Below are 27713 nucleotides of genomic sequence, written 5' to 3' on the forward strand. Positions count from 1 at the left end.
GAGAAATGGTTAAATGGTTACATGGTGTGTTATCAGTCAAGAGAGAAACTCTCATTTTATTTCTCTCCAGATTTGGGGATGTTAGCATGACTTTCACCGGGGTTTTGGAGGTCAGGGGTGAAGGACAATAATCTAAACTGCTCCTTTTTGCTCCACCCCAGCAGAGAACATGCCACAGAGCTGATAAAAGGAACACTGAAGTACACACAGCTGGACCAACAGGTTCAGGAAGCAGGTTAAGGCCCAAGAGCAGTCAAGACTGGAGTGCCAAGCTGGGGCTGGGGGTATTGGGTGGGGAACGGGGCGTGTCAGCACTGGTGGGGTAAGGAAGCCATTAGAAAACATTGCTTGATAACAACTTTTACAATGCAAATTTCCTAAATACAGTTATCAAGTGTTCTAGCACAGATTCAGCTTCAGAAAGGAGGGATTCCTTTCACATCAGCTTAAAAGTTTATTCTCACAATGCTATAGAGGGAAGCCCCCGAACTTTACAATTCCTCATGTTTCTCTCAAAAGAGATTTTAAGTCTTAGTATTAAATATCAAATCATGCTTTAAGGTTCTGTAGGGTGTTTTTGAAAATCAAAATTAATTAAAATTATGACAATGATAAAATGCTAACCAACCAAAGTCTCAAACTAATAAAAGTCAAAATAAGAATCATCATTAGGATCCTGTTATATTTTGATAGTCATGTTTGATCAACTGCTATCATTAATCTCAGTGCCATGAGTTAATAATGCACATATATCCCGAAAGCCTATGTTTTTTGTACATTTTGGTGCTGAGGTATAAAGCCAGGTTTTACCAACATTTTTTTTTATTAATCTAATATATAATCTCTTCCACAACAGCAACTACGGAATAACATTAACCAAACTGATGTCACGTTCTATGGTCTTCTAATTAACACAGTACATAAACATTTATAAACTATACAGCCACAGCAATTTATAAGCAACTATGTAATAAATTTTGAAATGTTAGGAATATAATAAAGCCACAGTTTAAATAGCTTTCTCTTTTTTGTGTTTTTTTATATTCACACATTCCACTAATTTTTTCACTCGACTCTATTAAATTTTAAATTTAAATATGGCCAAACATAAATATTGAAATGGGTGCCAACAAAATAGTTGAGTTTTATCAGTGACCAAGTCACTTAAAGGTACTCTCCAAAAGACGAGTCATTCACCCAAGGCAAAGGTGGAAAAAGTTAGAATTAAATCTTAAATTCTTCATGGCTGGCCTGTCAGACACATGGGACTAGATAGATTCAAGTTTGGAAGTTCTAAATGTCAAAAGGCTAACCACCACTAGTGGAATGTCTGATGCTGAAGAAAGACCCTACACACACTCAACAGTGTGTTCAACTTGTAAGAGGGAAGAGGTCTGGGCTGGTACAAATCAAGTTAACAGGCCTTTAAACCCTAGTCAAAGACAGCGAAATGTTATTACACCTGAGTAATAACCTCCAAGTAACCTCCGGCTTAAACTGTATTGACTGTTGCCACAGTGTGATCTTAGGTTAACAGTTCTGCAGCCTTAATTAAAAGGATAAGGCATTTAATCAATTTTCTGTCATGAAGTATCAGGCTAACTTCCGTTCAGCTAGGGACTACAGTGCATTCTACCTTGAGGATGTCACAGTCATGATGATAACCAGACATGCATTTCAACAAATATTCACTGACAAATGAAGTATAATGTGCAAAGTGTTCGGTGGACTCAATATTGAAACATCTCATAACTTTTCCATAAATCCCTTTTCTTCCACTAACAAAATCAGACCTATCACTTCTATTCCTCACGGAAGCTGAAGTATGTTATGACTGTTGATATTTGACTACTTTTCTACTTTATGGTCCTACTTCTGCAAAATTATCATCTTTATCAATTTAATTAAAAAAAAAAAAAACTACCTTTTTAGAACTCTGGAAAGACATTAAATTCACCAAATAAAAAACTTCAATTTTGTTCCTCAAGTATAATAAAATTCTGATATATGATGTCACACAAGTTAAATTATTAGACAAGTGATCTCCATGTACCTCACATTAATGTTGTGAAGAGGTTTAACTAAACTTTCTTAAAAGTGAAGCAAGTTTCAATTCTCCTTAAAATGGTGAGTGACCTATTACCTATGTGTGAATCTAAAGAGTGTCCCCTAGGAAAGTGTCAGTGAGTCTAAGAACACAAACTTAGGTAGACAACTGTCACATACAATGTTAGTAGGTGCGCTGGGCAATAAACTCGAACTTTTTATTTAACTTACATCTGTTTAGTTTTTTATTGAGTTAAGTATAAAGGCCCAGTTAATCAACTCATTAAATTGGTCAAGGCAGGACACTTGAACTACATAACAGGATTTAAAAAGAGGTTGGTCTTTCAGTAGTTCTCTGGTAATCACACACGCGCACACACACATACACATACACAACTGGTAGAGTACTCTGGATATAGGATTTCCCCCCCTTAATCTTATATAATATGCTGTTCACAATCTGCAGTATTTTGAAAACTATATAAATTGGACACAACCAAATTAGAGATGTCTGATAAACTCTTATAAAGTATTTGGGAACTTCAGCTCTAGTCTCCAAAAGATGAATTTTAAACTATAAAAAAGGAAAATTCATATAAAATCACAACAGATTTGACAGACATCTTTGAAAAAAAATAAAATTGTAACTCAATTTTCTACTTTTGAAAATATGACCAAGAAAAAAAAAAGTACAAGGAGCATGTCTGCTTTTTTTAAAACTATTAACTGACTGGATCTGGGGAAGAAAAAAAGCTATACAGTATTATTGCACTCCACGAATGTGCAGAATTCCAAAATGTGCCAGCACTGAAAAACTCCCTTGCATTGAGGTTTTCCAAGAGGTACAACGAGCCTGCCAAGAAAGCATCTGGCCTGCACTAACAGCTTGCTGTCTTCAGTACAGGCCTTCATAATGTCAGTCACGCTGCTCTTGCAAAAATCCCTTAATGTCTGAAAGAGACAAAGAAAAAAAAAAGCATTTTATTTTAAAAATTCACTCATAAAATTAACCTGATCAGCAAATAACTGACAACACCTCTGCTAAACATAATTAACTTTCACCCCTACATGTTCATGCACATTTGCTTATAAATTTCATCATGAGCATGTGAAAAGAAATTGCATAGTTTTAAGAACTAGTTATTTGAAGGTAAAAAGAGGGTTTATATGTACAATACAGGTATAGTATATGAATTCTAGTCATCAGGAGTTCGCAGTCAAAAAAATGCTACTGCAGGCCCAATTATTAAGCCTTACAGGCCCAATTAAGCCTTAAGCATAAAACTAATAGCACAACCTTACTTTATGGTCCAAACTCTCTTGGACACTTATAAATTTTAATGAAAAAGACATTCATTTGTTAAATCTTAAGTTGGAAACTCAACTGACAATAAATGCAACACCTGTTACTATATATGTATACCTAGCATACTAATATATATGTAACATCTTACTGATTCATGAGAATTAACTGATACCTATAGTTACTGCATTTTTAAACTACTTACAAAAGAGTTTTCAGTGCTGATAGTTGGGGCTATGATCGATGGTGTGGGATTGAATCCATATGCACATTGAGCTTCATTTCATTGTCAAGAATTTGAACAAGCTGTTGCATGGATGGAAGGTGACCAGATTCCAACTTAGACCACACAGGTACATCTACAAAAATAAATGGTACCGTCCTCTCCAAATTAAAGATGATTCTATAATAGACATTCATTCTACAAATATGTACTGTACTGTATGCACACAGCTGGACACAGAATTAAGCTTTCTGCTTTTATGGAGTTTACATTCTAGTAGAGGAAGCAGAAAAAGAACTATACAACAGCTACAAAATCACCTTTGTACACTAAAAATTAAAATGAGAAGATGCTACGAGAGGGCATATGAGGCTGGGGAGGAGCCTTTGTACTTACTATTATTAAAACAGATATTATTAAAATTGAGAGATATTATTGTTAAACATAAAAGCTAAATTACAGAAGAATGGTACAAAGTAGGCTGAAGAGGTAAACAGGGATCAGATCAGGGATCAAAAAACTATAAAGAGTCAGAGAAAAAGCATGTTTAGTTCAAGAAGATATACAGTCTGTCCCAGCTACTTAAGATCCATTATAGTCCAAAAGCAGTAACAGGCAACAGATAAATGAATGGGCATGGCTGTGTTCTAATAAAACTTTATTTACAAAGCAGGAAGCAGAAGATATGGTACACAGGGCCATGGTTTGTCCATGCCTACACTACATCATGCAGGGCCTTCTGTCCAGGTTAAATGTTCTGGTCTTTATCTTGAGAACAAAATAAAGCCATTTAATAAATTTGAGGCAGTGAAGCAATAAGATGAAAGGTGCATTTAAAAAAATCTTTTAAATAACTGTTTGGAGCAGGTGTCAGCAAATTTTTTCTGTATAAAGCCAGACAGTAAATATTTTAGACTTTACAAACCAAGAGGCAAAATCAAGGATATTATATAGGTACTTACACAAATTTTCCATTGATGAAACACAAAACTCTAGGTATGAGTACTAAAATTTGAATTTCATATAATGTCCATGTCACAAAATATTCTTTTGATTGTTTATCCATTAAAAAATGTAAAAAGGAATTCTCTAGTGGTACAGTGGTTAGGACTTAGCATTTTCACTGCAAGGGCCTGGGTTCAATCCTGGGTTGGGGAACTAAGACCCTGCAAATCACACTGTGCAGCCAAAAAAAAAAACCCAACAAAACCTAAGTGCCACCTAGCAACAGTGGATGGACCCAGAGATTATCACATTCAGCGAAGCAGGCCAGACAGAGAAAGACAAGTACCATATGGCATCACTGATACGTTTGATCTTAAAGAAAAAGACACAAAGGAGCTTATTCACAAAACAGAAAGACTCACAGACACGGAAAACAAACTTATGGCCACCAAAGAGGTAAGGGGTTAGGCAGAAGGATAAACTAGGAGGCTGGGATTAACATATATATATTGCTTCCCATAAAATAAAAAAATAAGGATTTACTATATAGCACAGGAAAATGTACTCAATATTAATAACTCAGAAGGGAAAATAATCCAAAAAAGTATATATATAGGAATCACTGTGCTGTATATTTGAAAAACTACGTGACATTATAAATCAATGTCAATAAAAAAATTTTCAATAAAAATAAATAAGTAAATAAATTTTAAAACTGTCAAAGCCACTGTTAGCTCATAGGCCATACTATACTTGCCAACCTCTGGTTCAGACAATATGTTAAAGGGCAACAAGATAATTGTGGCTTGGATTAGGGTGGTTAGCAACGAAGATAAACAGAAGCTGATCTTTGAAAATTGTAAAAAGTAGAATCGAGAAAAATTGGTAATCCATTAGATATGGAGAGTAAGTGATGTTATCCTAGGTTTCTGACGTGAGCAACTGGGTAGAATGATAATGGTGCCATTAAATAAGTGAGAAATGCCAGGAAAGAAGCAGATGGAGTGTAACAGAACTGCAGGAAGCAGAGGTAACCAACCGTTTGGGGGCAGGCAATGTTCAGGGTTCCTGGCTACACACAGAACATAGGAGAGAGGTCTAGAACTCTCCAGACTACACATTCAAGGGTACACATTCACAGACGCTATTCTAAAGCCATGGGAGTGGCTGAGACCATACAAGGGTATAATTTAGCATATTATGAAAGACAGAAAAGCCTGATGCTCAGCATAAATCATTTAAAATTTACTACAAAATGCAAACTATTCAGAACCTACCATTCAAAGTTATCTCAAATGCACCTGTTGACATACACTGGTTCTCAATCATGTTGCTCAAGAAGAATACCATCATACATGCATAGACCTAAAGGAAAATACAATAAAATACAACAGGTTAAGTCAGTCTCAAATCAAAACAACATGACAAGTAATCTTTTAAATACAGTCTCATTTTTATTTGGTAACTGTTCTTTTTAAATCTACCTGAAGATTATATACAATTACTCGCTTTCCATATATTCATATATGCAGTACACGGAAAACTGCAACACTAATTCGCAGCTCTATACATTCTGAAGAATTTATATGTTATTCATAATGTAAAGATAAAATTTTGAGGGACTTCCTTGGTGGTCCAGTGGTTAAGACTCCACACTCCCACTTCAGGGGGCATAGGTTTGATCCCTGGCTGGGGAACTAAGATTCCACATGTGGCCAAAAAATTGGAAAAAAAAAAAAAAAAGATAAAATTTCTAAAAATCTCATAAAGCCTTAGTAAGTTAAACAAGATAGTACAGCCACTATGTAGAACAGTGTGGAAATTCCTTAAAAAACTGGAAATAGAACTGCCAAATGACCCAGAAATCCCACTTCTGGGCATACACACTGAGGAAACCAGATCTGAAAGAGACACGTGCACCCCAATGTTCATCGCAGCACTGTTTATAATAGCCAGGACATGGAAGCAACCCAGATGCCCATCAGCAGACGAATGGATAAGGAAGCTGTGGTACATATACACTATGGAATATCACTCAGCCATTAAAAAGAATTCATTTGAATCAGTTCTAATGAGATGGATGAAACTGGAGCCCATTATACAGAGTGAAGTAAGCCAGAAAGATAAAGACCAATACAGTATACTAACGCATATATATGGAATTTATAAAGATGGTAACGATAACCCTACATGCAAAACAGAAAAAGAGACACAGATGTATAGAACAGACTTTTGGACTCTGTGGGAGAAGGCGAGAGTGGGATGATCTGAGAGAATAGCACTGAAACATGTATATTATCAAGTGTGAAACAGATTGCCAGCCCAGGTTGGGTGCATGAGACAAGTGCTCGGGGCTGGTGCACTGGGAAGACCCAGAGGGATGGGATGAAGAGGGAGGTGGGAGGGGGGATCAGGATGGGGAACACATGTAAATCCATGGCTGATTCATGTCAGTGTATGGCAAAAACCACTATAATATTGTAAAGTAATTAGCCTCCAACTAATAAAAATAAATGAAAAAAAAAAAAGAATACCAGCTTAAGATGGATTCATTTTAGCTTTGATCTAATGTATGAATTCCCAAGGGACTAGTGATGCAATCATCAGCAATCCCATGTATTCAATACAACCTATCCATGTTCCAAACAAGTCATGTAAAGTCAAACTGGAAAAAAGTAGGTTAGAAAGCACTGGCATATTAAGTTACATTCATTCACTTTCTGAAGGCAAATCCATACCCTCCCAAGAAATTAAAAGCTCCTGCTGGACAGAGAGGTTTTAATTTTAACAAAATCACCCAATTGAAAGCAGGATGTAGTAAGGATGAAGTCAAGGATGCTTCAGAAAAATAAATTAAAATGCCTACAGCAGATGAGAAGATGCTTTCCCCTAGTCCCACTTGAGCTAGGTGGGCTCTGATTTCAGAGAAGTTATCCCAGCATTTAGGGACAAAGTCTGCTTTCAGGAGAACAATACCCAAGGAAGTGTCATGAAAGCTACAGCTTTCAGGTATCCTCTTCCACAGTAGATCAATGATGTTTTAAGTCTATACAAGTAAACTGCACTAAAGATAATGTGGAATCAACAGAATTAACAAATATAGCACAAAACATTGTCATAAGTACTCTTAATCCAATGTAAATCAACATTTTGTTAATAAGAGTAGATACACATCTCAATTAGAAGTAGCACCTGAGGATGTTTATGTTAAGAAGTCTTGCCTGCTACTGGAAATTAACTGATTCTGTAAGAAAAAGAACAGCTTTGTTATGAGCTGGCTAAAGGCTGTCTCAGCATAGAACTAACAGATAAGACAGAGGACTCCAAAAGACAGTAATGCTTAGAAGGAAATCTAAGCAATATCATTCAAGAGAGAAAGAAAAATTAGTCTTATTTCTCACAGAAGAAAGGTAGACCCTGCAGAAAAAATGATTTTAAGTAAAACAGATGAGAGCTCCAGAAAACAGTATGCTCCACCAAGACCCTACAAAGAAAAAAAATAGCACAAGATCCTTACGTATATTTATACTGATTTTTTCCAGTTAATTTGCTTTAGATACCTCATGGACAGAAATGTCAAAGAACAAATAATAAAAACAGAGAGTTGGATAAGAGTAAATTGGTGGAAATCTCATTTTTAATGTGTATAAACCTATGAATACTCAATACTTCGTATAAAAGGCTTACATTATGTATCCATTGTTCTGCTGTATGACTTGGCCCAAGTTACACAATCAAAATCAAGTATGAAATTATTCTGTGCCCAGGTTCTACTCAAGTAACCCTTCTCTATCTTTCAAACAATAAAACATAAGACCTAATCATTCTTAATATATAAATATGTAGACTAAGGCCAAAGGAAGTTAAGTGCTTTGCCAAGAGGGAAAAAAAGAAAAAAAAAACTGCTTTACGTTGAAATAGCACATGTAAATGGCAAAAAGTACTTAAAAAAAGAAAAACCCACTAGACTACTTCACTGACAACCAAAAAACCTACAGGTATCAAACCCATTATATTACATACCTTATTTTCTTGGCCCCACTGCCAGATGCTAGGAGCTTGCATGCCAAAGAAAGCAAAAGGATCCTTGCCAACAATTATTAAGCCTATTAATATGAGCTTGAAGACTGACAGGAAAGATGCTATGTGTCTATCAAAAGAAAAGAAATAAATTAATCAGAAGCTGCCAATTTCTCATCAATTTCAAAATTTCATAACTCAAGTCTATGTGTATAGACATCTTTTAAACACTAGATCTAAAAATTGCTAACTATACCAGGAAAAAGCTAGTAACAAATTTTTTCTTCAGTAAGTCCTTGTTGTTTATCCATTTTAAATATAGCAGTGTGTACCTGTCCATCCGAAACGCCCATAACTAAATTTTATTGTGCAGCATAAAACAAAAAAGTTTAAGATCTTTGAATCAATCAAAAATTAATTTCTAAAATTATAGCACTGGTCTCTAAAGATACTATTATTTTAACAGTACACAATTTTGTACCATTGACTTGATTTATTGCCACAATATAAATTAAGAAAACACATCTTTAGAAGGATTGCCATCTCTGAAATTATTTTCCTCTTTTCCTTCTTACAAAAATTCTTTGGTATTTGGCTCAAATAAACTTGCTATTTACAAAACTGTTCTCTGTAAAGTATAACCAACTAAGAAATTACAATAACCAAGGAAAGTTAAAATTCAACCAATTCACAAAAGTTTATTGACAAATGAGAAAACAGTTCACTTAAGAATCCCTTAAGAAGCCCACACTTACTTACCTGTACATTGGCTGGGGGAGGTAGCTCTCCCCCTCTATGCGGATGTCAGGGAAGCCCACACTCACTCACCTGTACGCTGGCTGGGGGAGGTAGCCCTCCCCCTCTATGCGGATGTCAGGGAAGCCCACACTCACTCACCTGTACACTGGCTGGGGAGGTAGCCCTCCCCTTCTATGCGGATGTCAGGGAAGCCCACACTCACTCACCTGTACACTGGCTGGGGGAGGTAGCCCTCCTCCTCTATGCGGACGTCAGGGAAGCCCACACTCACTCACCTGTACACTGGCTGGGGGAGGTAGCTCTCCCCCTCTATGCGGATGTCAGGGAAGCCCACACTCACTCACCTGTACACTGGCTGGGGGAGGTAGCCCTCCTCCTCTATGCGGACGTCAGGGAAGCCCACACTCACTCACCTGTACACTGGCTGGGGGAGGTAGCCCTCCCCTTCTATGCGGACGTCAGGGAAGTCCACACTCACTCACCTGTACACTGGCTGGGGGAGGTAGCTCTCCCCCTCTATGCGGACGTCAGGGAAGCCCACACTCACTCACCTGTACACTGGCTGGGGGAGGTAGCTCTCCCCCTCTATGCAGATGTCAGGGAAGCCCACACTCACTCACCTGTACACTGGCTGGGGGAGGTAGCTCTCCCCCTCTATGCGGATGTCAGGGAAGCCCACACTCACTCACCTGTACACTGGCTGGGGGAGGTAGCCCTCCTCCTCTATGCTGATGTCAGGGAAGCCCACACTCACTCACCTGTACACTGGCTGGGGGAGGTAGCCCTCCCCCTCTATGCGGATGTCAGGGAAGCCCACACTCACTCACCTGTACACTGGCTGGGGGAGGTAGCCCTCCCCCTCTATGCGGACGTCAGGGAAGCCCACACTCACTCACCTGTACACTGGCTGGGGGAGGTAGCCCTCCCCCTCTATGCGGACGTCAGGGAAGCCCGCACTCACTCACCTGTACACTGGCTGGGGGAGGTAGCCCTCCCCCTCTATGCGGATGTCAGGGAAGCCCGCACTCACTCACCTGTACACTGGCTGGGGGAGGTAGCTCTCCCCTTCTATGCGGATGTCAGGGTACCGCTGGCTGATAACCCGCATGTACTCCTCAAACACCCGCCTGTAGCCTCAGGAGACACTGCGGAAAAATAGAAGGGTCTTCGTTAAGTGGTTAGAATATGGCTAGATTTATTTTGTAGTTATGGGACTTCCTTGGTGACTCAGTGGTAAAAATAAAAAATCTGCCTGCTAATGCAGGAGAGATTCGATCCCTGAGTCAGGAAGATCCCCTGGAGAAGGAAACGGCAACCCACTCCAGTATTCTTGCCTGGAAAACCCCATGGACAGAGGAGCCTGGCAGGCTATATAGTCCATGGGATCACAAAAGAGTCAGATGTGACTTACCAACTAAACAGCATTTTATAGTTATACAAAACCTAAAAATTATTACCAAGATTAAAAATCTTTCTCAAAACAGTCATATATTAGTAATGACTGATGGTGTATAAATGGACTTTTCTCACAAATGAGTTATCTTACCTTCAAGTAAGTCCTCCTATTAGAACACTAAACTTTATAGATGTGGGTTATTATTGGAAGAAGCAAATGCCTATTTACAGAAGTTACCATATTCTCAACTTGCAAATACCGTTTTTTTGTTTATCAACAACTGTATAAACAATGAAATGAAAAAACTCATTTATCTGAATTAGAGACATTCAAAATCTGGACACAGGGGACTTTCCCGGTGGTCCAGTGGTTAAGAATCCGCCTGCCAATGCCGGGGACGTGGGTCATCCTTAGTCCAGGAAGGTTCCACGGACCACAGAGCAAATAAGTCCCTGCGCCACAACCATGGAAGCCTCGCTCTAGGGCCCACGCCCTGCAACAAGAAGCTACCACAATGAGAAGAAAGGAAGATATGCCACCAGAATGTATATACAGGGGGAAAAAAGTACATTGAAAACTTACTAGTAAGACACTGATTAAAGAAACTGAAGACACGAATAAATGAAAACATTTCATGTCCATGGATCAGAAAAATTTATATTGTTAAAATGTCCATACTTTCTACAAAGCAGTTTATAGATTTAATGCAATGCCTAACAAAACGGCAATGACATTTTTCACAGAAAGAGAACAAACAATTCTAGTATTTGTATAAAACCAGAAAAGACCCCAAGTAGCCAAGAAATCTTTAGAAAGAATAAAGCTGAAGGCTGAAGGCACCATGCTTCCTTACTTCAAACTATGTTACAAAGCTACAGTATGTATAGCAGGTGTATCAAGGCATAGATCAATGAGACAGAATCCAGAAATAAAACCCACACATATATGCTCAAGTAATTTATAACAGAGGAGTCAAGAATATACAATGGGAAAAGGATAGTCTCTTTAATAAATGGTGTTGGGAAAAGTGGACATGCAAAGAATGAAATGAGACCACTGTCTTACATCATACACAGAAATCAGCTCAAAACGGGAGTTGAACAGAAGATCTGAAACCATTAAAACTCCTAGAAGAAAACACAGGGCTAAGCTCCTTGACATTGTTCGTCACAAATGAATTTTTTGAACTTGACATCAAAAGCAAAAATCAGTAAGTGGAGCTACAGCAAACTAAAAAGCTTTTGCACCATCAACAAACCACCAACAAACAAAATGAAAGGGCAATCTACAGAATGAGACAAAATACTTGCATATATACCTTCCAATAAGGGGTTAATATCCAAAATATATAAGAAATTCATACAATCCAATAGCCAAAAAAAAAAAAAAAAAAATCAATAGTCTACTTCAAAAATGGGCAACAAGGGAATTCTCTAGTACTTCAGTGGTTAGAACTCAGTGCTTTCACTGTGGGAGACTGGGTTCAATCCCTGGTCCAGGAACTAAGATCCTGCAAGCTGCGGTGTGGCCAAAACAAAGAAGAAAACATGGGCAAAGGAACCTGAATAGACATTTTTCCAAAAGAGACATAAATATGGCCCACAAACACTTGAAAAAATGCTTGACATCATTAATCAACAGGGAAATGCAAATCAAAACCACAATGAGTTATCACCTCATACATGTTAGGATGTCTATCATCAAATACACAACATAAAGCAATGAAGGTACCATGTGGTAGGAGGAAACAGGATCAGTCATTGATAGCAGGACGAAACCTGAGGTGCCAGCTTTGTCAATCATGCAATCATCCAGGAAAAGAAATATCAAGCACCACCATCACCAGCCCAAAGTAACAGCATCAAATTTACATCTGACAGGGAGAATAAGTCCCAATATTAGTAGATTACAATGTAAGAAAACTCATTTTAAAAAAAAGAAACTCACCACTCTTTCTTTACAAGTAATTTTTCTACACTGAGAATGAAAATCTCACAAAAGATAAGTATGAAATTTTTGCAAAAGGAGACAAGTCTCTATTAACTAAACAAAAGAACTTAAGAATCTCCAGGCACTCTTTACTAATAAGCATTTACTTTATCCAACATTTTATTATTACTATGGTTAGATTCATCAAGTATTGGTCTTTTTGCCACAACTGCTTTCTATATAAGAGAATTTTAATACTGCTTTTGTTTTCAAGATATTACAAAAATAATGTAAAGCACTTATGTACCTTTTTATACTGAGCATGTAGTTCAAACCAGTCAATGGGGGAATCAAACCAGACAATCCTAAAGGAAATCAACCCTGAGTATTCATTGGAAGGACTGATGCTGAAGCTGAAACTCCAATACTTTGGCCTCCTGATGCGAAGAGCCAACTCATTGGAAAAGACCCTGATGCTGGGAAAGATTGAAGGCAAAAGGCAAAGAGGGCAGCAGAAGATGAGATGGTTAGATAGCATCACCAACTCAAAGGACATGAATTCAAATTTCCTGAAGCAAACTCCAGGAAACAGTGAAGGACAGAGAAGCCTGATCACAAAGAATCAGACAGGACTGAGCGACTGAATAGCAACAACTTACACACCTAACTGCCTTGAAACCAAGAAATGCCGCGTGATTTCAATGCCTAAGTTTGCATCAGTATTTACAATGGAGTTGAAGATTTAAAATGATAACATCTAACTTTTAATGCAGTATTTGAGAGCTGGAGACTTATTTGAGTTGAAATTTCCTTTTTTACAGATGAAGAGGAAAAAACTGAATCCCAGAGAGATTAAGTGACTTCAGGTATGGTCCGCCTTAGTCAGGGCTGAGACTGGAACACAGACTTTGTGATTTCAGATCCTAGGCCCTTTCCATTAAACCTCAACAAAAACAGTTAGATGGTGTAAGAGCTAACTTTCCCTGTGTCCACAAATCTCTGCTACTTCAAGGCTACAATCAAGTACCCATAAAGTAGCAGAGATCTCTTGAGGTTCTTCTGATGAAGATACAGATTCTTCCTCTGGGAGAACTAAGCCTGTGGGCCCCAACAACCCTCATGTTTGCTCTAGGAGTTCCAACCCTTCTTCAAGGGAAGCCCCAAGAGGCCCAGATAGAGAGGAATGTCTAAGTACAGGCAACACACAGGTTAGACTCCTCCCAGTCACCCAGTTTTCCGGCTACTGTTAGCTTTCTGTACTAACCTAAGTCTATCCTTGGGTCTCCTGGTCCCAACTTCTCAGTTAAGTCTCAGATCTGTGTATCGAACTCCACACCATAATCTTGAATCAACCCATAGTCTTGACATCTAAAAAGGACTTTAAATCTATAACTTTCTTCAAATTTCCAGTTATAAAATGGATAAGTCATGGGGATGTATAATGTACAACATGGTGACTATAAACTAATAATACTGTATTTCATATATGAATGTAGCTGGGAGAGCAGCTCTTGAAATCAAGTTTTCAGCACAGAAAAAAAAAAAACAACAATGTAACTATGTCTATAATGACAGATGTTAACTGGACTTATTGTGTGATTATTTTGCAATATATGCAAATATCAAGTCAATACACTGTACAGCTGAAACTGTTATATCTCAAAACAAAACCCTGAACATTTATTTCTGAAAAATGAAGCAATTTATAAGATGGATGACATGTTCTTAGACAAGTTTACTCATCCATAAATAAACACTCCTCCCTATATTTGCCTTCAGATCTGTGCAGAAAACACAAGTAACTTTTTTCCTATATAATGACTTCCCCAAATGTTCAAATTGCTTTGAAATAGTAATCATTATTGCTGACAGATGTTTTCCAAAATAAAACATATCTAGTGTTTATCGAGGTGCGAGAGGTGTTAAATTAAAAGCACACATGGTAAGGAGTCAGTAATTACTTCACATCTACCACCACACCCAGCTCTTTCAACTTTTTCACTATTTCTGGGTCAGTGAGTAAAACTATGTAACTCATAGAATACCTTCAACAAAATAAGTATGTGAACATATTCAAAACATGTTGTAGCTGCTGCCTCTTCCTTCCGCCCCTGAACCAAAGTCGTTAAGAAGTACGTTAAACCACGGGAATAGAGACCGGGGTTCAGTCCCTGGGTCGGGAAGATCCCCTGGAGAGGGAAATGACAACCCACTCCAGTATTCTGGCCTGGGAAATCCCATGGAGAGGAGCCTGGCAGGCTACAGTCCATGGGGTCGAAAGAGTCGGACACGACTTAGCAACTAAACATATAATCGCTTTGCAAATCTCTTCCTTGTAATACAAAAATACCTTACAATAAGAAGCAACTTTTGCAGTGGCTAAATTTAAAATATTTCACATAGTACTTCTCAAAGATCAATTTTCTAAAAGACGGAACCTGCATACAAACTAGATGGTCCTTCTGTGATGAATAGAAAGGAAATTTAGGAATGGTCATGCTGTTTCAAATACATTCTGTGCTTGTTTCAGGCCATCATGTTTCAGTCTAACTCATGGTACCAACTTTTCCTTTCCTTTCCTTTCCTTCACGCACATCTGCCCATAACTGTAGTCAGTGCCTGCTTACATCAAGCCCACCCGTCCTATCTCCTTACCGAAGGAAAACAGGGCGAAATCTCAGCTGTTTTGTTACCAAATAAAACCTTGTGAGCTGTTTCTATTTCTGCATCTCTTGAACTTACCACCCCACCCCCTTTTATTTAGAATAATCTCCCCTCCAATCATCCAACACATAGGATTGGCTCCTGTTTATACAATAAAACCCAACTGCCAGTACCTGATGTTCTAGGAATGCAAACCTGCCACAGGAAGACCTGAGTGCCTTGTCTAAAAAGGAAGAACCAGGATTTTAAAAAGTAACTATCACGATTTCCCTAGTGGTTCAGTGGCTGAGAATCTGTGCTCCCAATGCAGGGGGCCCAGGTTTGACCCCTGCTCAGGGAACTAAAGGCCAATAACTAGGAGTCCACATGCTGCGATAAAGACTGAAGACCCAGCACGGCCAAATAAATAAATAAGTCTTTGTTTAAAAGGTAACTCTCTTCAGACAGGTGAACATTTAATCAGAGCTATTGTGGGTAGTGGAGAAGGCAATGGCACCCCACTCCAGTACTCTTGCCTGGGAAATCCCATGGACGGAGGAGCCTGGTAGGCTGCAGTCCATGGGGTCGCGAAGAGTCGGACACGACTGAGCGACTTCACTTTCACTTTTCACTTTCATGCATTGGAGAAGGAACTGGCAACCCACTCCAGTGTTCTTGCCTGGAGAATCCCAGGGACGGGGGAGCCTGGTGGGCTGCCGTCTCTTGGGTCGCACAGAGTCGGACACGACTGAAGTGACTTAGCAGCAGCAGCAGCATTGTGGGTAGAGAGGGGTAATCTTTTAAAAGGACTAGGGAGAGGAGATAAATCAACCTTCAAAGAGAAAACAATTAAATTTTTTACTGAGAAAAGTACGTCCTCTCAGACAGTTCAGTCTTATGTGTCAGCCCATCCTCAGGCACAGGTGCATTCCTGCCTTTGAATTCTGTACTATTCTTTTAGCAATTTTAAACGGATTTCCAAATATGTTGTTTAAACCAGTTTAAATTGGGTTTCTCTACTTGCATTCTAAGAATTCCAACTAATATTTACCCTCAGCTGAACCCAGAAAATCAGAAAGGTATTTGGTAAATAGCATGTCTTCTAACTATCAACAGCACTGACCAATCCAATAGTTCACTGATCATTGAAAACTGCATTTTTAGATGTAATCTTTACTTCTCCTTGTTCTGTTCAGGAGACAAACTAGTAATAGGTATTTGTCTAGTGCACGGAGCTCTTGCTACGCTAAGTACTTTAAGCATTGAAATCTGAACAAGGGCGTCTATAAACCATGTAAGAAACAAGATATTTGGGGTGAATAGACAAACCTGATAAATGCTTTTTAAGAAAAACTACAAACAAGAATGCTTACACAGTGTTCATAGCAGCACTATTTATAATAGCAAAGATATAAAAGCAAAATATAAAGATATAAAGATATAAAAGATATATAAAGATATATATATATAAAAAAGATATATAAAAGATATAAAAGCAAAAATATAAAAGCAACCTAAATGTCCACTGACAGATGAATGGATAAAGAAAATTTAGTATCTATATACAATGGAATATTACTCAACCAGGAAAAAGAATAAAACAATGCCATTTGTAGCAATATGAGTGGACCGGGTAATTATCATACTAAGTGAAGTCAAGTCAGACAAAGACAAATATATGATATCACTTATAGGTGGAATCTCAAAAAAGATGCAAATGAATTTATGCAAAAAACAAAAATAAGACTCACAGACATAGAAAACAAACCTATGATTACCAAACGCAAAATGTAGGAGAGAGATAAATTAGCAAATTGCAATTAACAGATAAACACTACTATATATAAAACAGATAAACAACAAGGACTTACTATATAGTACAGGGAACTATATTCATTATGTTGTAATACCTCTAATAGAAAAAAAAATCTAAAAAAATAATTGAACCACTATGCTGTACACCCAAAATACTGCAAATCAACTGCACTATATTTCAATTAAAAAAAAAAAAAAGAGTGCATACACACTCTGACTGAAGATCAAAACGGAGACCAGAATTCGCTCAGGATTTTTAAAAGCCGCAAAACTTTTAAACAGGTATGAGCTTACCAGATTTAAGAACGGTATTAAATATGAAATCAAATTATATCTCTTCCACTTCCTAACTCTCGGAACACTGCAGTGGCCACCATAATAAAAACACCTCGGATTACAAAATACACCTAACAAAGCTTCTAAGATTCCAGGTTTCTAGAGTTTATTCCAAAGATTTCACAAACCTAAAATTCAGTAAATGATGTTTTTATTCTCTTTATTTTTTGTGTCTTATTCTTGAGGTCACTAGTTTCTAGTTTCCCTATACCTTTGGCATAACATTTCAGGAAATCTTTTGCTGCAGACTAGTCCATAAAGATGGAGAAGATCCCCTGGAGAAGGAAAGGGCAATCCACTCCAGTACTCTTGCCTGGAGAATCCCACGGACAGAGGAGCCTGGCGGGGGACAGTCCAGTGGGTCACAGAGAGTCGGACATGACTAAGTGACTAACACAAAAAGAGTACCTATCTTATGGAATACTATGCCTGTTGATACAGAACAGTATTTACTGATATGAATGGGTAAGTGATGGAGGGGAAGGAAAATTTCATAAAACCATACAACTATGAACTATGAACTCATTAATATAAAATATAGCATGTGTCTGTGTGAAGAGTCAGCTTGAAGGAAGATTCTTCAAAATGTTATCAAAGATATTTAAAAAAAAAAATGTTATCAAAGAGCTACAAGGGTTTTTCATTTTCTTCTATATACTTCCTCTTTTTATTATTTTTACAACAAACAAGTTATTTTCAGAGTGAAACCGAGAAGGAACTTGTGGGGCTCCTGGGCACAGAAGCCTTTTTGTCCTCTGTCTCTCGTAGCCAAGCCTCTAACCTCCAGGACACTCCCTGAGTTCCAAAGAGCAGATGGAACAGTTGCTTACAAGGAAGGGAGCAGCCAAGAAACCAGCTGAGGTGAGATCTAAGAGACCAGAGAAGCTCCACAAGACCACCTGGGGCCCTGCTGCCACCGTAATCCTGTCAGCAAGCCCATCCTGAACTACTGTGTAAAACTCAGCAAATCCCCCTGGGTTGGGACACAAAGCTCCGTGTTCCTTTGCCTGGCAAACCGGTAAGACTATTCTTTTCCGCTGCTGCTGTGTTCAGTTGCCAAGCTGTGTCTGGCTCCTTTTCGGCCCCATGGACTCTAGCCCATCAGGCTCCTCTTCCATGGGATTTCCCAGGCCAAGAATACTGGAGAGGGTTGCCATTTCCTTCTCCGGGGGGTCTTCCTGACCCAGGGATCGAACCCACATCTCCTATTTGGTAGGCAGATCCTTTTCTACTTCACCCAAAGCTCTGTCTTTGAGATTCAATTCAGCACCAGTGTACAAAGAAGCTAAGCTTTCAGCATCTGCTGCTGCTGCTGCTGAGTCGCTTCAGTCGTGTCCGACTCTGTGCGACCCCACAGACGGCAGCCCACCAGGCTCCCCCGTCCCTGGGATTCTCCAGGCAAGAACACTGCAGTGGGGTGCCATTTCCTTCTTCAATGCATGAGAGTGAGAAGTGAAAGTGAAGCTGCTCAGTCGTGTCCGACTCTTCGCGACCCCATGGACTGAAGCCTACCAGGCTCCTCTGTCCATGGGATTTTCCAGGCAAGGGTACTGGAGTGGGTGCCATTGCCTTCTCCACCCTTTCAGCATCAAGTCAATAATCTATCTTAATTTTTTTTAAGCTGAAAGCCCATAAGTAAAGCTTTCAAAGGTTTATTTACTGAAGTTACCATTGTAACATTAAAGACAATACAAACAATAAATTACTAAGTGGCAGTAGCAGACACACTGTGCTGGGCGTTCCTAACAGATTATCTGAGTCCAGCTCTCCCTACTTCCGGGCTGTCTGCCTCTCTGCTGAGTCAGGCTTCATTTGCATGTGTCCTTCCGGTAGCTAGGAAAGCTCATCCTCTGTATCTCCTGGTGGAGCTCCCCATACCCTTTAAGATTTCATCTCCTTCTCTGCAAAGGCTTCCAGCCTTCTGAACAGGTCATCTTTCCTCCCTCTGGGTTTCTAAGACTTCTTTTAGAACACTCAGAACACAATGTTTCACTGTAACATTGTTTACATGTCTGTCTCTCCTACCACACAACTGGTTTTTAAACGTTACAGTTTCAAAAAAAAAAAAAGTCTTCCTAAAAACTGAACAGAAAGGGAAAACAAGTGGTATGAAAACGGGGGCATTAAAAACCAAGGGTTTGTTGAGGTTTGACAGAAAACAAAATTCTGTAAAGCAATTGTCCTTCAATCAAAAAGCAAAGGAAAAAAAAAAAAACTAAGGGCTTGATGATCAGTTCTTGCTAAAATCTATGTGGCCACGATTTCTCATCAATTTCAGGCTGCATCTCAATCAAAATAAAGTATTTGAAAACATGATTTTCCTTTTTGAAAATGAGAGTCATTTCCTAGGCAGGTTGATAAGAAGTCTAGAGGTCCCCAAGGAGAGAGGGGTCTGGAATTCTCAAGGAGGAAGAAAGGTCAAAATTTTTTTTTTCCTCTCTACATTCCTTAGGATTATATAACAATAATGAATCCTGCCTGAGGACAGTCTCTGGATTAAACCTTCTGGCTAATCCTGTTATCTTGTAAATTATGGGAGTAAGTCCAGTAAGGTCTTTACAACCTCCAGACATTCTTTGGATTCACTGGCGAGTATATACCTGCATTGCTAACACTAGCAAGTGGGTACTGGGTACTCTTTCTGGCCCTTCTGATGTCTATGTCAGAAGCTTTCTCTATCTCCTTTATATGCAGGGAATATCAATCAGATGAACTAGAGGACTCCAACTACCCTCTTCAGTGACAAAGATGTAAATGAGACATACATACATGCTTTCACCTTTCTCCTTTAAGTTTCTTAACAGTACTTAATAGAACATTAGAAGTAGCAGTTGTACAGATTCCTTAAAAAACTGGAAATAGACCTGCCATACAATCCAGCAACCCCACTGCTGGGCATATACACTGAGGAAACCAGAATTGAAAGAGACACGTGTACCCCAATGTTCATCGCAGCACTGTTTATAATAGCCAGGACATGGAAGCAACCTAGATGTCCACTGGCAGAGGAATGGATAAGGAAGTTGTGGTACATATACACTATGGAATATTACTCAGCTATTAAAAAGAATGCATTTGAGTCCATTCTAATGAGGTGGATAAAACTGTAGCCTATTATACAGAGTGAAGTAAGTCAAAGAAAAACACCAATGCAGTATATTAATGCACATATATGGAATTTAGAAAGATGGTAGCGATGACCCTATATGCGAGACAGCAAAAGAGACACAGATGTAAAGAACAGACTTTTGGACTCTGTGGGAGAAGGCGAGGGTGGGATGATTTAAAAGAATAGCACTGAAACATGTATATTACCATATGTGAAATAGATCGCCAGCCCAGGTTCGATGCACGAGACAGGTGCTCAGGGCCAGTGCACTGGGATGACCCAGAGGGATGGGATGGGGAGGGAGGTGAAGGGGGATTCAGGATGGGGACACGTGTACACCCATGGCTGATTGATGTCAATGTGTGGCGAAAACCACTACAATATTGTAAAGTAATTAGCCTCCAATTAAAATAAATTAATTTTTAAAAATAAAAATAAATAAATAAAAAAGAAGTGACTGGAATACAACCAACACCCTTATTGTGCAGAAGAGCAAGCTGAGAGCTAAAGAGATATGTAGTTTCCCCTAAGTCATTCAGAAGATGCAAAGGCAGACCTTTTTAGACCTCCAAACTGCTGGTCCAGTAAATGCTCAGCTCCCCAGTAACTATACCATTCAAAATTTACGAGGTTTCTAATGATATATCAAATTTGATTTTGGCTACCACTTACCTTAATGGCAAACTGTAAGGAAACAATGTTCCAATTTTCTGCAAGAGGAGATAAAACCTTAAAACCATTCATATTTTACTTACATCTAAATGCTTTGAACTGAAGTACTTCATTCATTATTAAGAAGAAACAACTATTATATGCACGGCACTCAGTTAGCTATTGCTATTTATTTTCAAAATGGTCAAAACTAAATGATGACTGAATTTTATGTAATTCAGTGCCAGGTGCGACAGCTCCCGTTTTATTTCTCTCTATAGCGCCCTACCACTACCCTACTATCTGGATCAACTTCCTACTACTCCTTTATTTCACTGTTCCCAAGTAGTACATTCTTCTCTTTGAACATCTTTCTAAAAACCAAAATTTATCTCATAACCATTTGTGTGTCACAGTTTTAAATGGCCATATTTTTTCCCTTCTGAGTGCTACATAAAATAATGGTGTATCTTACAATCTATTGTATCTTAGGTTTTGAGAAATATAATACCTGTTATCTTACAATCTATCATATTTTAGGTTTGGAGAAATATAATCCCTGCAATTTAAGTTTTCAGTTTCAGTTACTGTTGACTATTTGGGAGAGATGAAAATTTCTTTGTAGGATTTTGCCCTGGCTGCTCTGTTTTTAGTTTTAAAACTGAACAGACAAAAGAAACTTACGGTTACCAAAGGGGATGGGGAGGTGGTCAATTAAGAGTTTAGGATTAACACATGTGTGCTACTGAAAGTAAAACAGGTCAACAGGGGCCTTCCGTAGAGCACAGGAAACTACACTCAGCATCTGATAACAACCTATCACGGGGAAGAACCTGAAAAAGAAAATATATATAATATATATATCACTTTACTGTACATCTTAAACACAACATCATAACCTACACTTTAGTAAAAAAAAAAAAAATTCAGAATTCCTCCCCTTTCATTCCCCCCACCACACACACACAAATCTGTAAAAAACTATTCTCTCCTTTAACCACTTAGCATTAGACATCGCTCCAGAACCGAGAGGCCACCTCTGACACCTCTCATTCCAGGCCACCTCTCCGGGCCTCAGACATGTCATCACTGGGAACTACCGGAATCTCAGAAAGACCTCAGACCTGCGCCTGTACTTCTAGCAGCACCCTTCTGTTCCGAGCGCCACCGTCTCCTGCCTGGGCAACTTCAAGAGTCCCCGCAATGGTCTCCCCGTAGCTATCTTTTGTCCCCTGCAAGGGGCTTCCCTAGCTCAGACGGTGAAGCGTCCGCCTGCAGTGCAGGAGACCCAGGTTCGATCCCCGGGTCGGGAAGATCCCCTGAAGGAGGGGCATGGCAACCCACTCCAGTGCTCTCACCTGGAGAACCCCTGGACAGAGCAGCCTGGCGGGGTCGCAGAGTCGGACACGACCGAGCGACTAACACATACACAGTGTCTTTCCCACGCTGATACCTACTGATTTCGCCTTAACGTGGCCCTCTAGACCTTCCAGGGTCTGTGCCACCTTCTGTCTGGTCCTTGAGGTCAGGAGCCTTGGCCTCAAGAAATTATGTTCTCTCCTACTATAAGGCCACCGAACGTGTTATTTCCATTGCTCAAAAGTGCTCTCTAAATATACTGTAACCTTCAAATCTCTGTTCAAAGTTCATTTTCTCACGGAAACCTTCCCTGATCCTGTGACTAGGTATCTCTCATACTATATTACTTTCCTATTGCAATTAACACAACAGTAATTTTATGTGTTGTCATGGATTAATGACTGCCTTCTAGTCTTGCCTTTAATATCTATGAGAGCACTGAACTGAACTCCCAGCACCAAAAAAGCATAGACTTGGGGCTCAACTATTTGTTAAACATACAAATATTTGTCTAAAAAACTAAAACTCACAATTTCTCAGATTTCTTCCATTCAGCATTTTACTAATCTTGATCAATATTAACATCCAAATCAGTCTTTGGTCTTTATTTTCTTACCTCCATACCATGAAAGTAAAGGCTAAACTGGCATAACTTTAAATTAAAATGTCTTCTCGTAATTGTTTCATTTACCTCTTAAAACTCCATTGAGAAATTGGTTGTCCTAAAATTATAGCAGTGGGTTCGTTAACAAAAATTGGCAAATTCTGATGCATTCTGCTTATGTTTTGAAATCTTAACTTTAATCTACTATTCTGAGTAAATCAATTATCAAATGTTGACTAAGTATTAACTATGAAGAGCTGCAGATAGTAATCTCTTTAAACTGAAACAACTGATACTATGTTGTATGATTACATGTTAATTCACATATATGGGAGGAAAAAAGCATGCATACAAACACTCCAAACAGTATCTGTCAGAATACATTTACACAAAAATCACAGGAAAAAAAATGTGATAAAGGAATTTTAAGTTCTGATCAGAAAACTTCCTTTTTTATGCTTAATGGCTAAACGTCCAAGTAAACAGTATACATTTTCCTCCAAACATGCAACATCCTTAAAGGCATCTAATTCAATGGCTTGATCGACTGATGTAATAAACCAAACATTCAGTTATATTGTGCTTCTCAGGAGGCTTTGAGAGGAGCCACCTCTGCCCTGTTCACCAAGTTGTGTTTAGCCTTTGGCACAAGCGGGTCTTGAATGAGGATTTACTGAAGAAGTACATGAAAACAAAACAGGAAGTTTGTTGAAGCTACTCTGCGTGCTTGGTCTCTCTCTTTTCAATTCCATTATGCATTATTTTGTTCTGTTAGCAATTACAAAAGTGCCACAATTAACAGATGATATACTGAGTTAACGAAAGAGTACTCATAAGAAATATAAAATAATAAAAGGCAAAAGAAATGGAAAGGAAGGGAAAAATAGCTCATGTACACACTGCTGTGTTTAAAATGGATAACCAACAAGGACCTACTGTATAGCCATGGAACTCTGCTCAATGTTCTGTGCCAGCCTGGGGGGCTTGGGGGAGAATGGATACATGTATGTGTACGGCTGAGTCCCTTTGCCGTTCACCTGAAACTACCACGACATTGTTAATCAGCTACACACCAATACAACACAAAAGGGTTAAAGTTTGGAAAAACAAAAGTTTAAAGTCTGGGAAAAAAGAGTTCTCTGTTAACACTGGTAATTAATGAAAAGTTGCACTTTATAGCACTTCGATTTTAAATGGAATTAAAAGAATTTTCAAAGATTTATCCTCATCTTAGCTTCCTTCTTTTCCCAAACAAACCTGCAAATAAATGCCCAAGAGATTCTACCAAAATCAGAAACCAAATATTAACTTTATACAGATGAGTTTCAGGGGGAAAAAGCAACAAACAGGCTAAATTTACCTGTATTTGGTAGGGCATAGGGCATATTTTTTTTAATTTATTTATTTAATTGGCAGATAATCACTTTACAATATCGTGGTGGTTTTTGCCATACACCGACACGAATCAGCCAGGAGTGATCGTAACCCCCATCCTGAACAGCCCCTCCCCCTCCCCTCCTCCCCCTCCCCCTCCCCTTCCCACCCCGTCCCCCGGGGTTGTCCCCGCCTCAGGCACTGAACTTGCGCTGGTCCTCTAATTTACATATGGTAATATACACATTTCAGTGCTATTCTCTCAAATCATCCCGCCCTCCCCTTCTCCCAGAGTCCAAAAGTCTGCTCTTTACATCTGTGTCTTCTGCTGTCCTGCAAACAGGGTCGTCATTACTGTCTTTCTAGATTCCACATATATGCATTAATATACTATTGGTGCTTCTCTTTCTGGCTTACTTCACTCTGTATAACAGGCTCCAGTTTCATCCACCTCATTAGAACTGACTCAAACGCGTTCTTTTCTTTTATAGCTGAGTAATTCCATTGTGTATATGTACCACAACTTCCTTATCCCTTCGTCTGCCGATGGACATCTAGATGGCTTCCACGTCCTGGCTATTATAAACAGGGCTGCACTGTTTATATGAACATTGGGGTGCACGTGTCTCTTTCAATTCTGGTTTCCTCGGTGTGTATGCCCAGCAGTGGGATTGCTGGGTCACAAAAGGGCACAGGGCATATTAACAGGTTTGGTGGTTTTTTGCCCTATAAAAATCTTTTTTTTTTTTAGAGCAAAGAAAGCATTTTTGTATGTAACATGCTTAGGAGGACTGCAAAAGAAGTTATTAGGTCAAGTCTGTACTTCTCTACTTAAAGAATAAAAGGCAACAAAGACTAGGTAACAGAAGTTTAACTGAGGGCGTTCCTGGAGGCCTAGTGGGAAAGAATCCGCTTCCCCCATCAGGAGACACCGGTTCCATCCCCGACCCAGGAAGATCCCACAGGCCAGAGAAAACTAAGCCCCCCACAACCGCCGAGCCTGTGCCCCAGAGCCCGAGGCTGCAACGACTGAAGCGCCGGGCCCTCCTCCTCCGTGCTCTGCCACAAGGAAAGCCGCCGCGAGGAGACACCCGTACCCGCAACCAGACGGCGGCCGCTGCTCATCACAACGAAGGAAAAGCCCGTGCGGCCATTGAGACCCAGCACAGCCAAACATAACTAAACAATTTTTAAAAAATAAGTTCAACTGAAGTACTTATGACTTTTTTGAAGTTTAATTTTAAGAACCGAATGACTTTCCCTACATTTATTTAGACATTTTCAAAACTTTGCTGTGTACCTAAGAGGAAGGTACATTTGTTAAATTATTGTGACAAGTAAACCAATATAAGCAACTGTAAAAGAGTCTTTTTGAAAAGCACAAATGAAACCCAGCGATAAGAAATAGAAAAATTACATAACTTGGAAAATGCAGTCTTTTTTAACTACTTAAATCCAAAAGTATCACACTTAATCCTTAATAATATTTATAAGTTAGTAAGAAAACTGCCACTTTCAAATAAAAAAAAAAAAAGGACGGGGTGGGGGGAGTCAGAACGGTCAAGCCAAGATTCCCATTTACAGTATCACATATGAAAGATGATATACAATGATATATGCCAGGCACACAGTAAACACTACAGGAAGCTTTTTTCAATCAGAAGGAAGCAGCAAGGTTTTAGTTTTCACTTCAAAAATCTTATTTTCTGACTTTCTTTAAATGTCACTTAAACGGATTTAATTTTGAAGATTTGCTTAGTCTTTAAGATTGAGCAAAAACCTAATTGGATAAGCAGAAAATCTAAATTTTAGTACACTTATATTAATACATGAAGCTTGAAAAAACTGATCTTAAATGCATTAAGGCCAACACCAATATTCAAAAATAACAGGATTCTTCAGATTTACTAATCTGACTACCCTCTTCTGGGGGAGGGGGGGAATCTTTTGAGATACAGGATTCTAATTTCTACAATATTACAATTTTGGTTTTTGTTTTTCATCGGAGCCTTTCAAACGTTCCCCAACACCACTTACCTTATCGCATGCATTGCTATTCTGCTTCTAATACTTAACTAGGTAACAACAAACTTACAGAAAACTGTCAAAAACTGCCGGGTTTGGGGGGATGAGGGATTGCTTTTGCTATTTCTCTTAAAGCCCAAGAGATCTGAAAGGTGGAGCGAAATGCCAGGGCAAGGAACTCCCGGGAGGAAGGGGATTGGAGAAGAAGATGCAGTTGTCTGGGAGTGAACGTTTGTCAGAAGAGCAACGTGCTCCTTTTCAAAAACAGTTTGGAAATTGCAAACGGAGAATCAGCTTCCCCATCCAAGCCCACCAGCTATCAGAATCCCTACTCCCTCATCCAACAGTCACTTCGGCGGACCCGGGAGAAAAAGACGTCCGTCCCTCGCGGGATCGCTCCAATGACCCAAGTTAACCTTCGTCTAGCCGCGCAGCGAGGCCGCCAGGCGCAACCCGCGAAAGGCGAGAGGCGAAGTGAACCCAGTGGTAAACGCTGGAGCTCCTGCGCTGACACTGCGCCGACTCACACATAACCCACCTCCGCAAGGCAGCCGGATGGCCGTGGCGTGACGCCGCCGACCGGTTCTCCGTACGGACAAGTGTCCCCACGCCTTCGCCTCTCAGTATTTATCATTCCCCTGCCCCCACCCCCCATTCCATTCATTCGAGGAACCAAAAAAAGAAAAAAAAAAAAAAAAAAACCAAAGTGAGCGGCTGCGCTTGGAGGCAAGGAGGGCGGCCAGGCCTTCCCCGGGAAGAGACCCGGAGGAGGCAGGCGGCGGAAGGCTGCTGGCGCCGTTCTTCCGGGCCGGGGAAGGGTCAGCCCTCTAGGCCGCGGATCCGGGGCCTCGCGTAGTCGGAGGAGCGGAGCAGAGGCGCGGCCGGGAGCCGGCGAACCCACTCACCAAATCTGGAACTTGAGCAGCGGCCCCGTGGCGTACTGCATCTTCAGCCTCTTGCCAGGCACGCCGCCCAAGTTGGCCGAGGCATCGCTGCGGACCACCGCCGACGCCGCCACCAGCAGAAGCAGCAGAAGCCTCATCTTAAAGCAGCCAGCCAGCTCGGCCGCCCTCACGCTGAGACCTCGGCCAGCCCAGAGCCGAGCGGGTGCTGGGAACTGATCGCCACTGCGCAAACGCGATCCGCCAAGGTCGACCGGGGGAGCCGCAGTGCGCA

General features: G+C 39.8%; 1 protein-coding gene across 1 annotated transcript; it reads right to left on the reverse strand.

The window, feature by feature from the left end:
- Positions 1 to 409: 409 nt before the first annotated feature.
- Positions 410 to 27713, reverse strand: SELENOT (selenoprotein T). The gene is made up of 6 exons (XM_020910345.2): positions 27443 to 27713; positions 10331 to 10441; positions 8541 to 8667; positions 5795 to 5882; positions 3555 to 3708; positions 410 to 2997 (listed from the first exon to the last, which is right to left on the reverse strand). Exons 1-5 carry the CDS (start codon positions 27577 to 27579, stop codon positions 3584 to 3586), a joined length of 588 nt encoding a protein of 195 aa, XP_020766004.1. The 5' UTR covers positions 27580 to 27713; the 3' UTR covers positions 410 to 2997; positions 3555 to 3583.

This window comes from Odocoileus virginianus, chromosome 4, assembly GCF_023699985.2.
Source record: "Odocoileus virginianus isolate 20LAN1187 ecotype Illinois chromosome 4, Ovbor_1.2, whole genome shotgun sequence".
Taxonomy (NCBI): domain Eukaryota; kingdom Metazoa; phylum Chordata; class Mammalia; order Artiodactyla; family Cervidae; genus Odocoileus; species Odocoileus virginianus.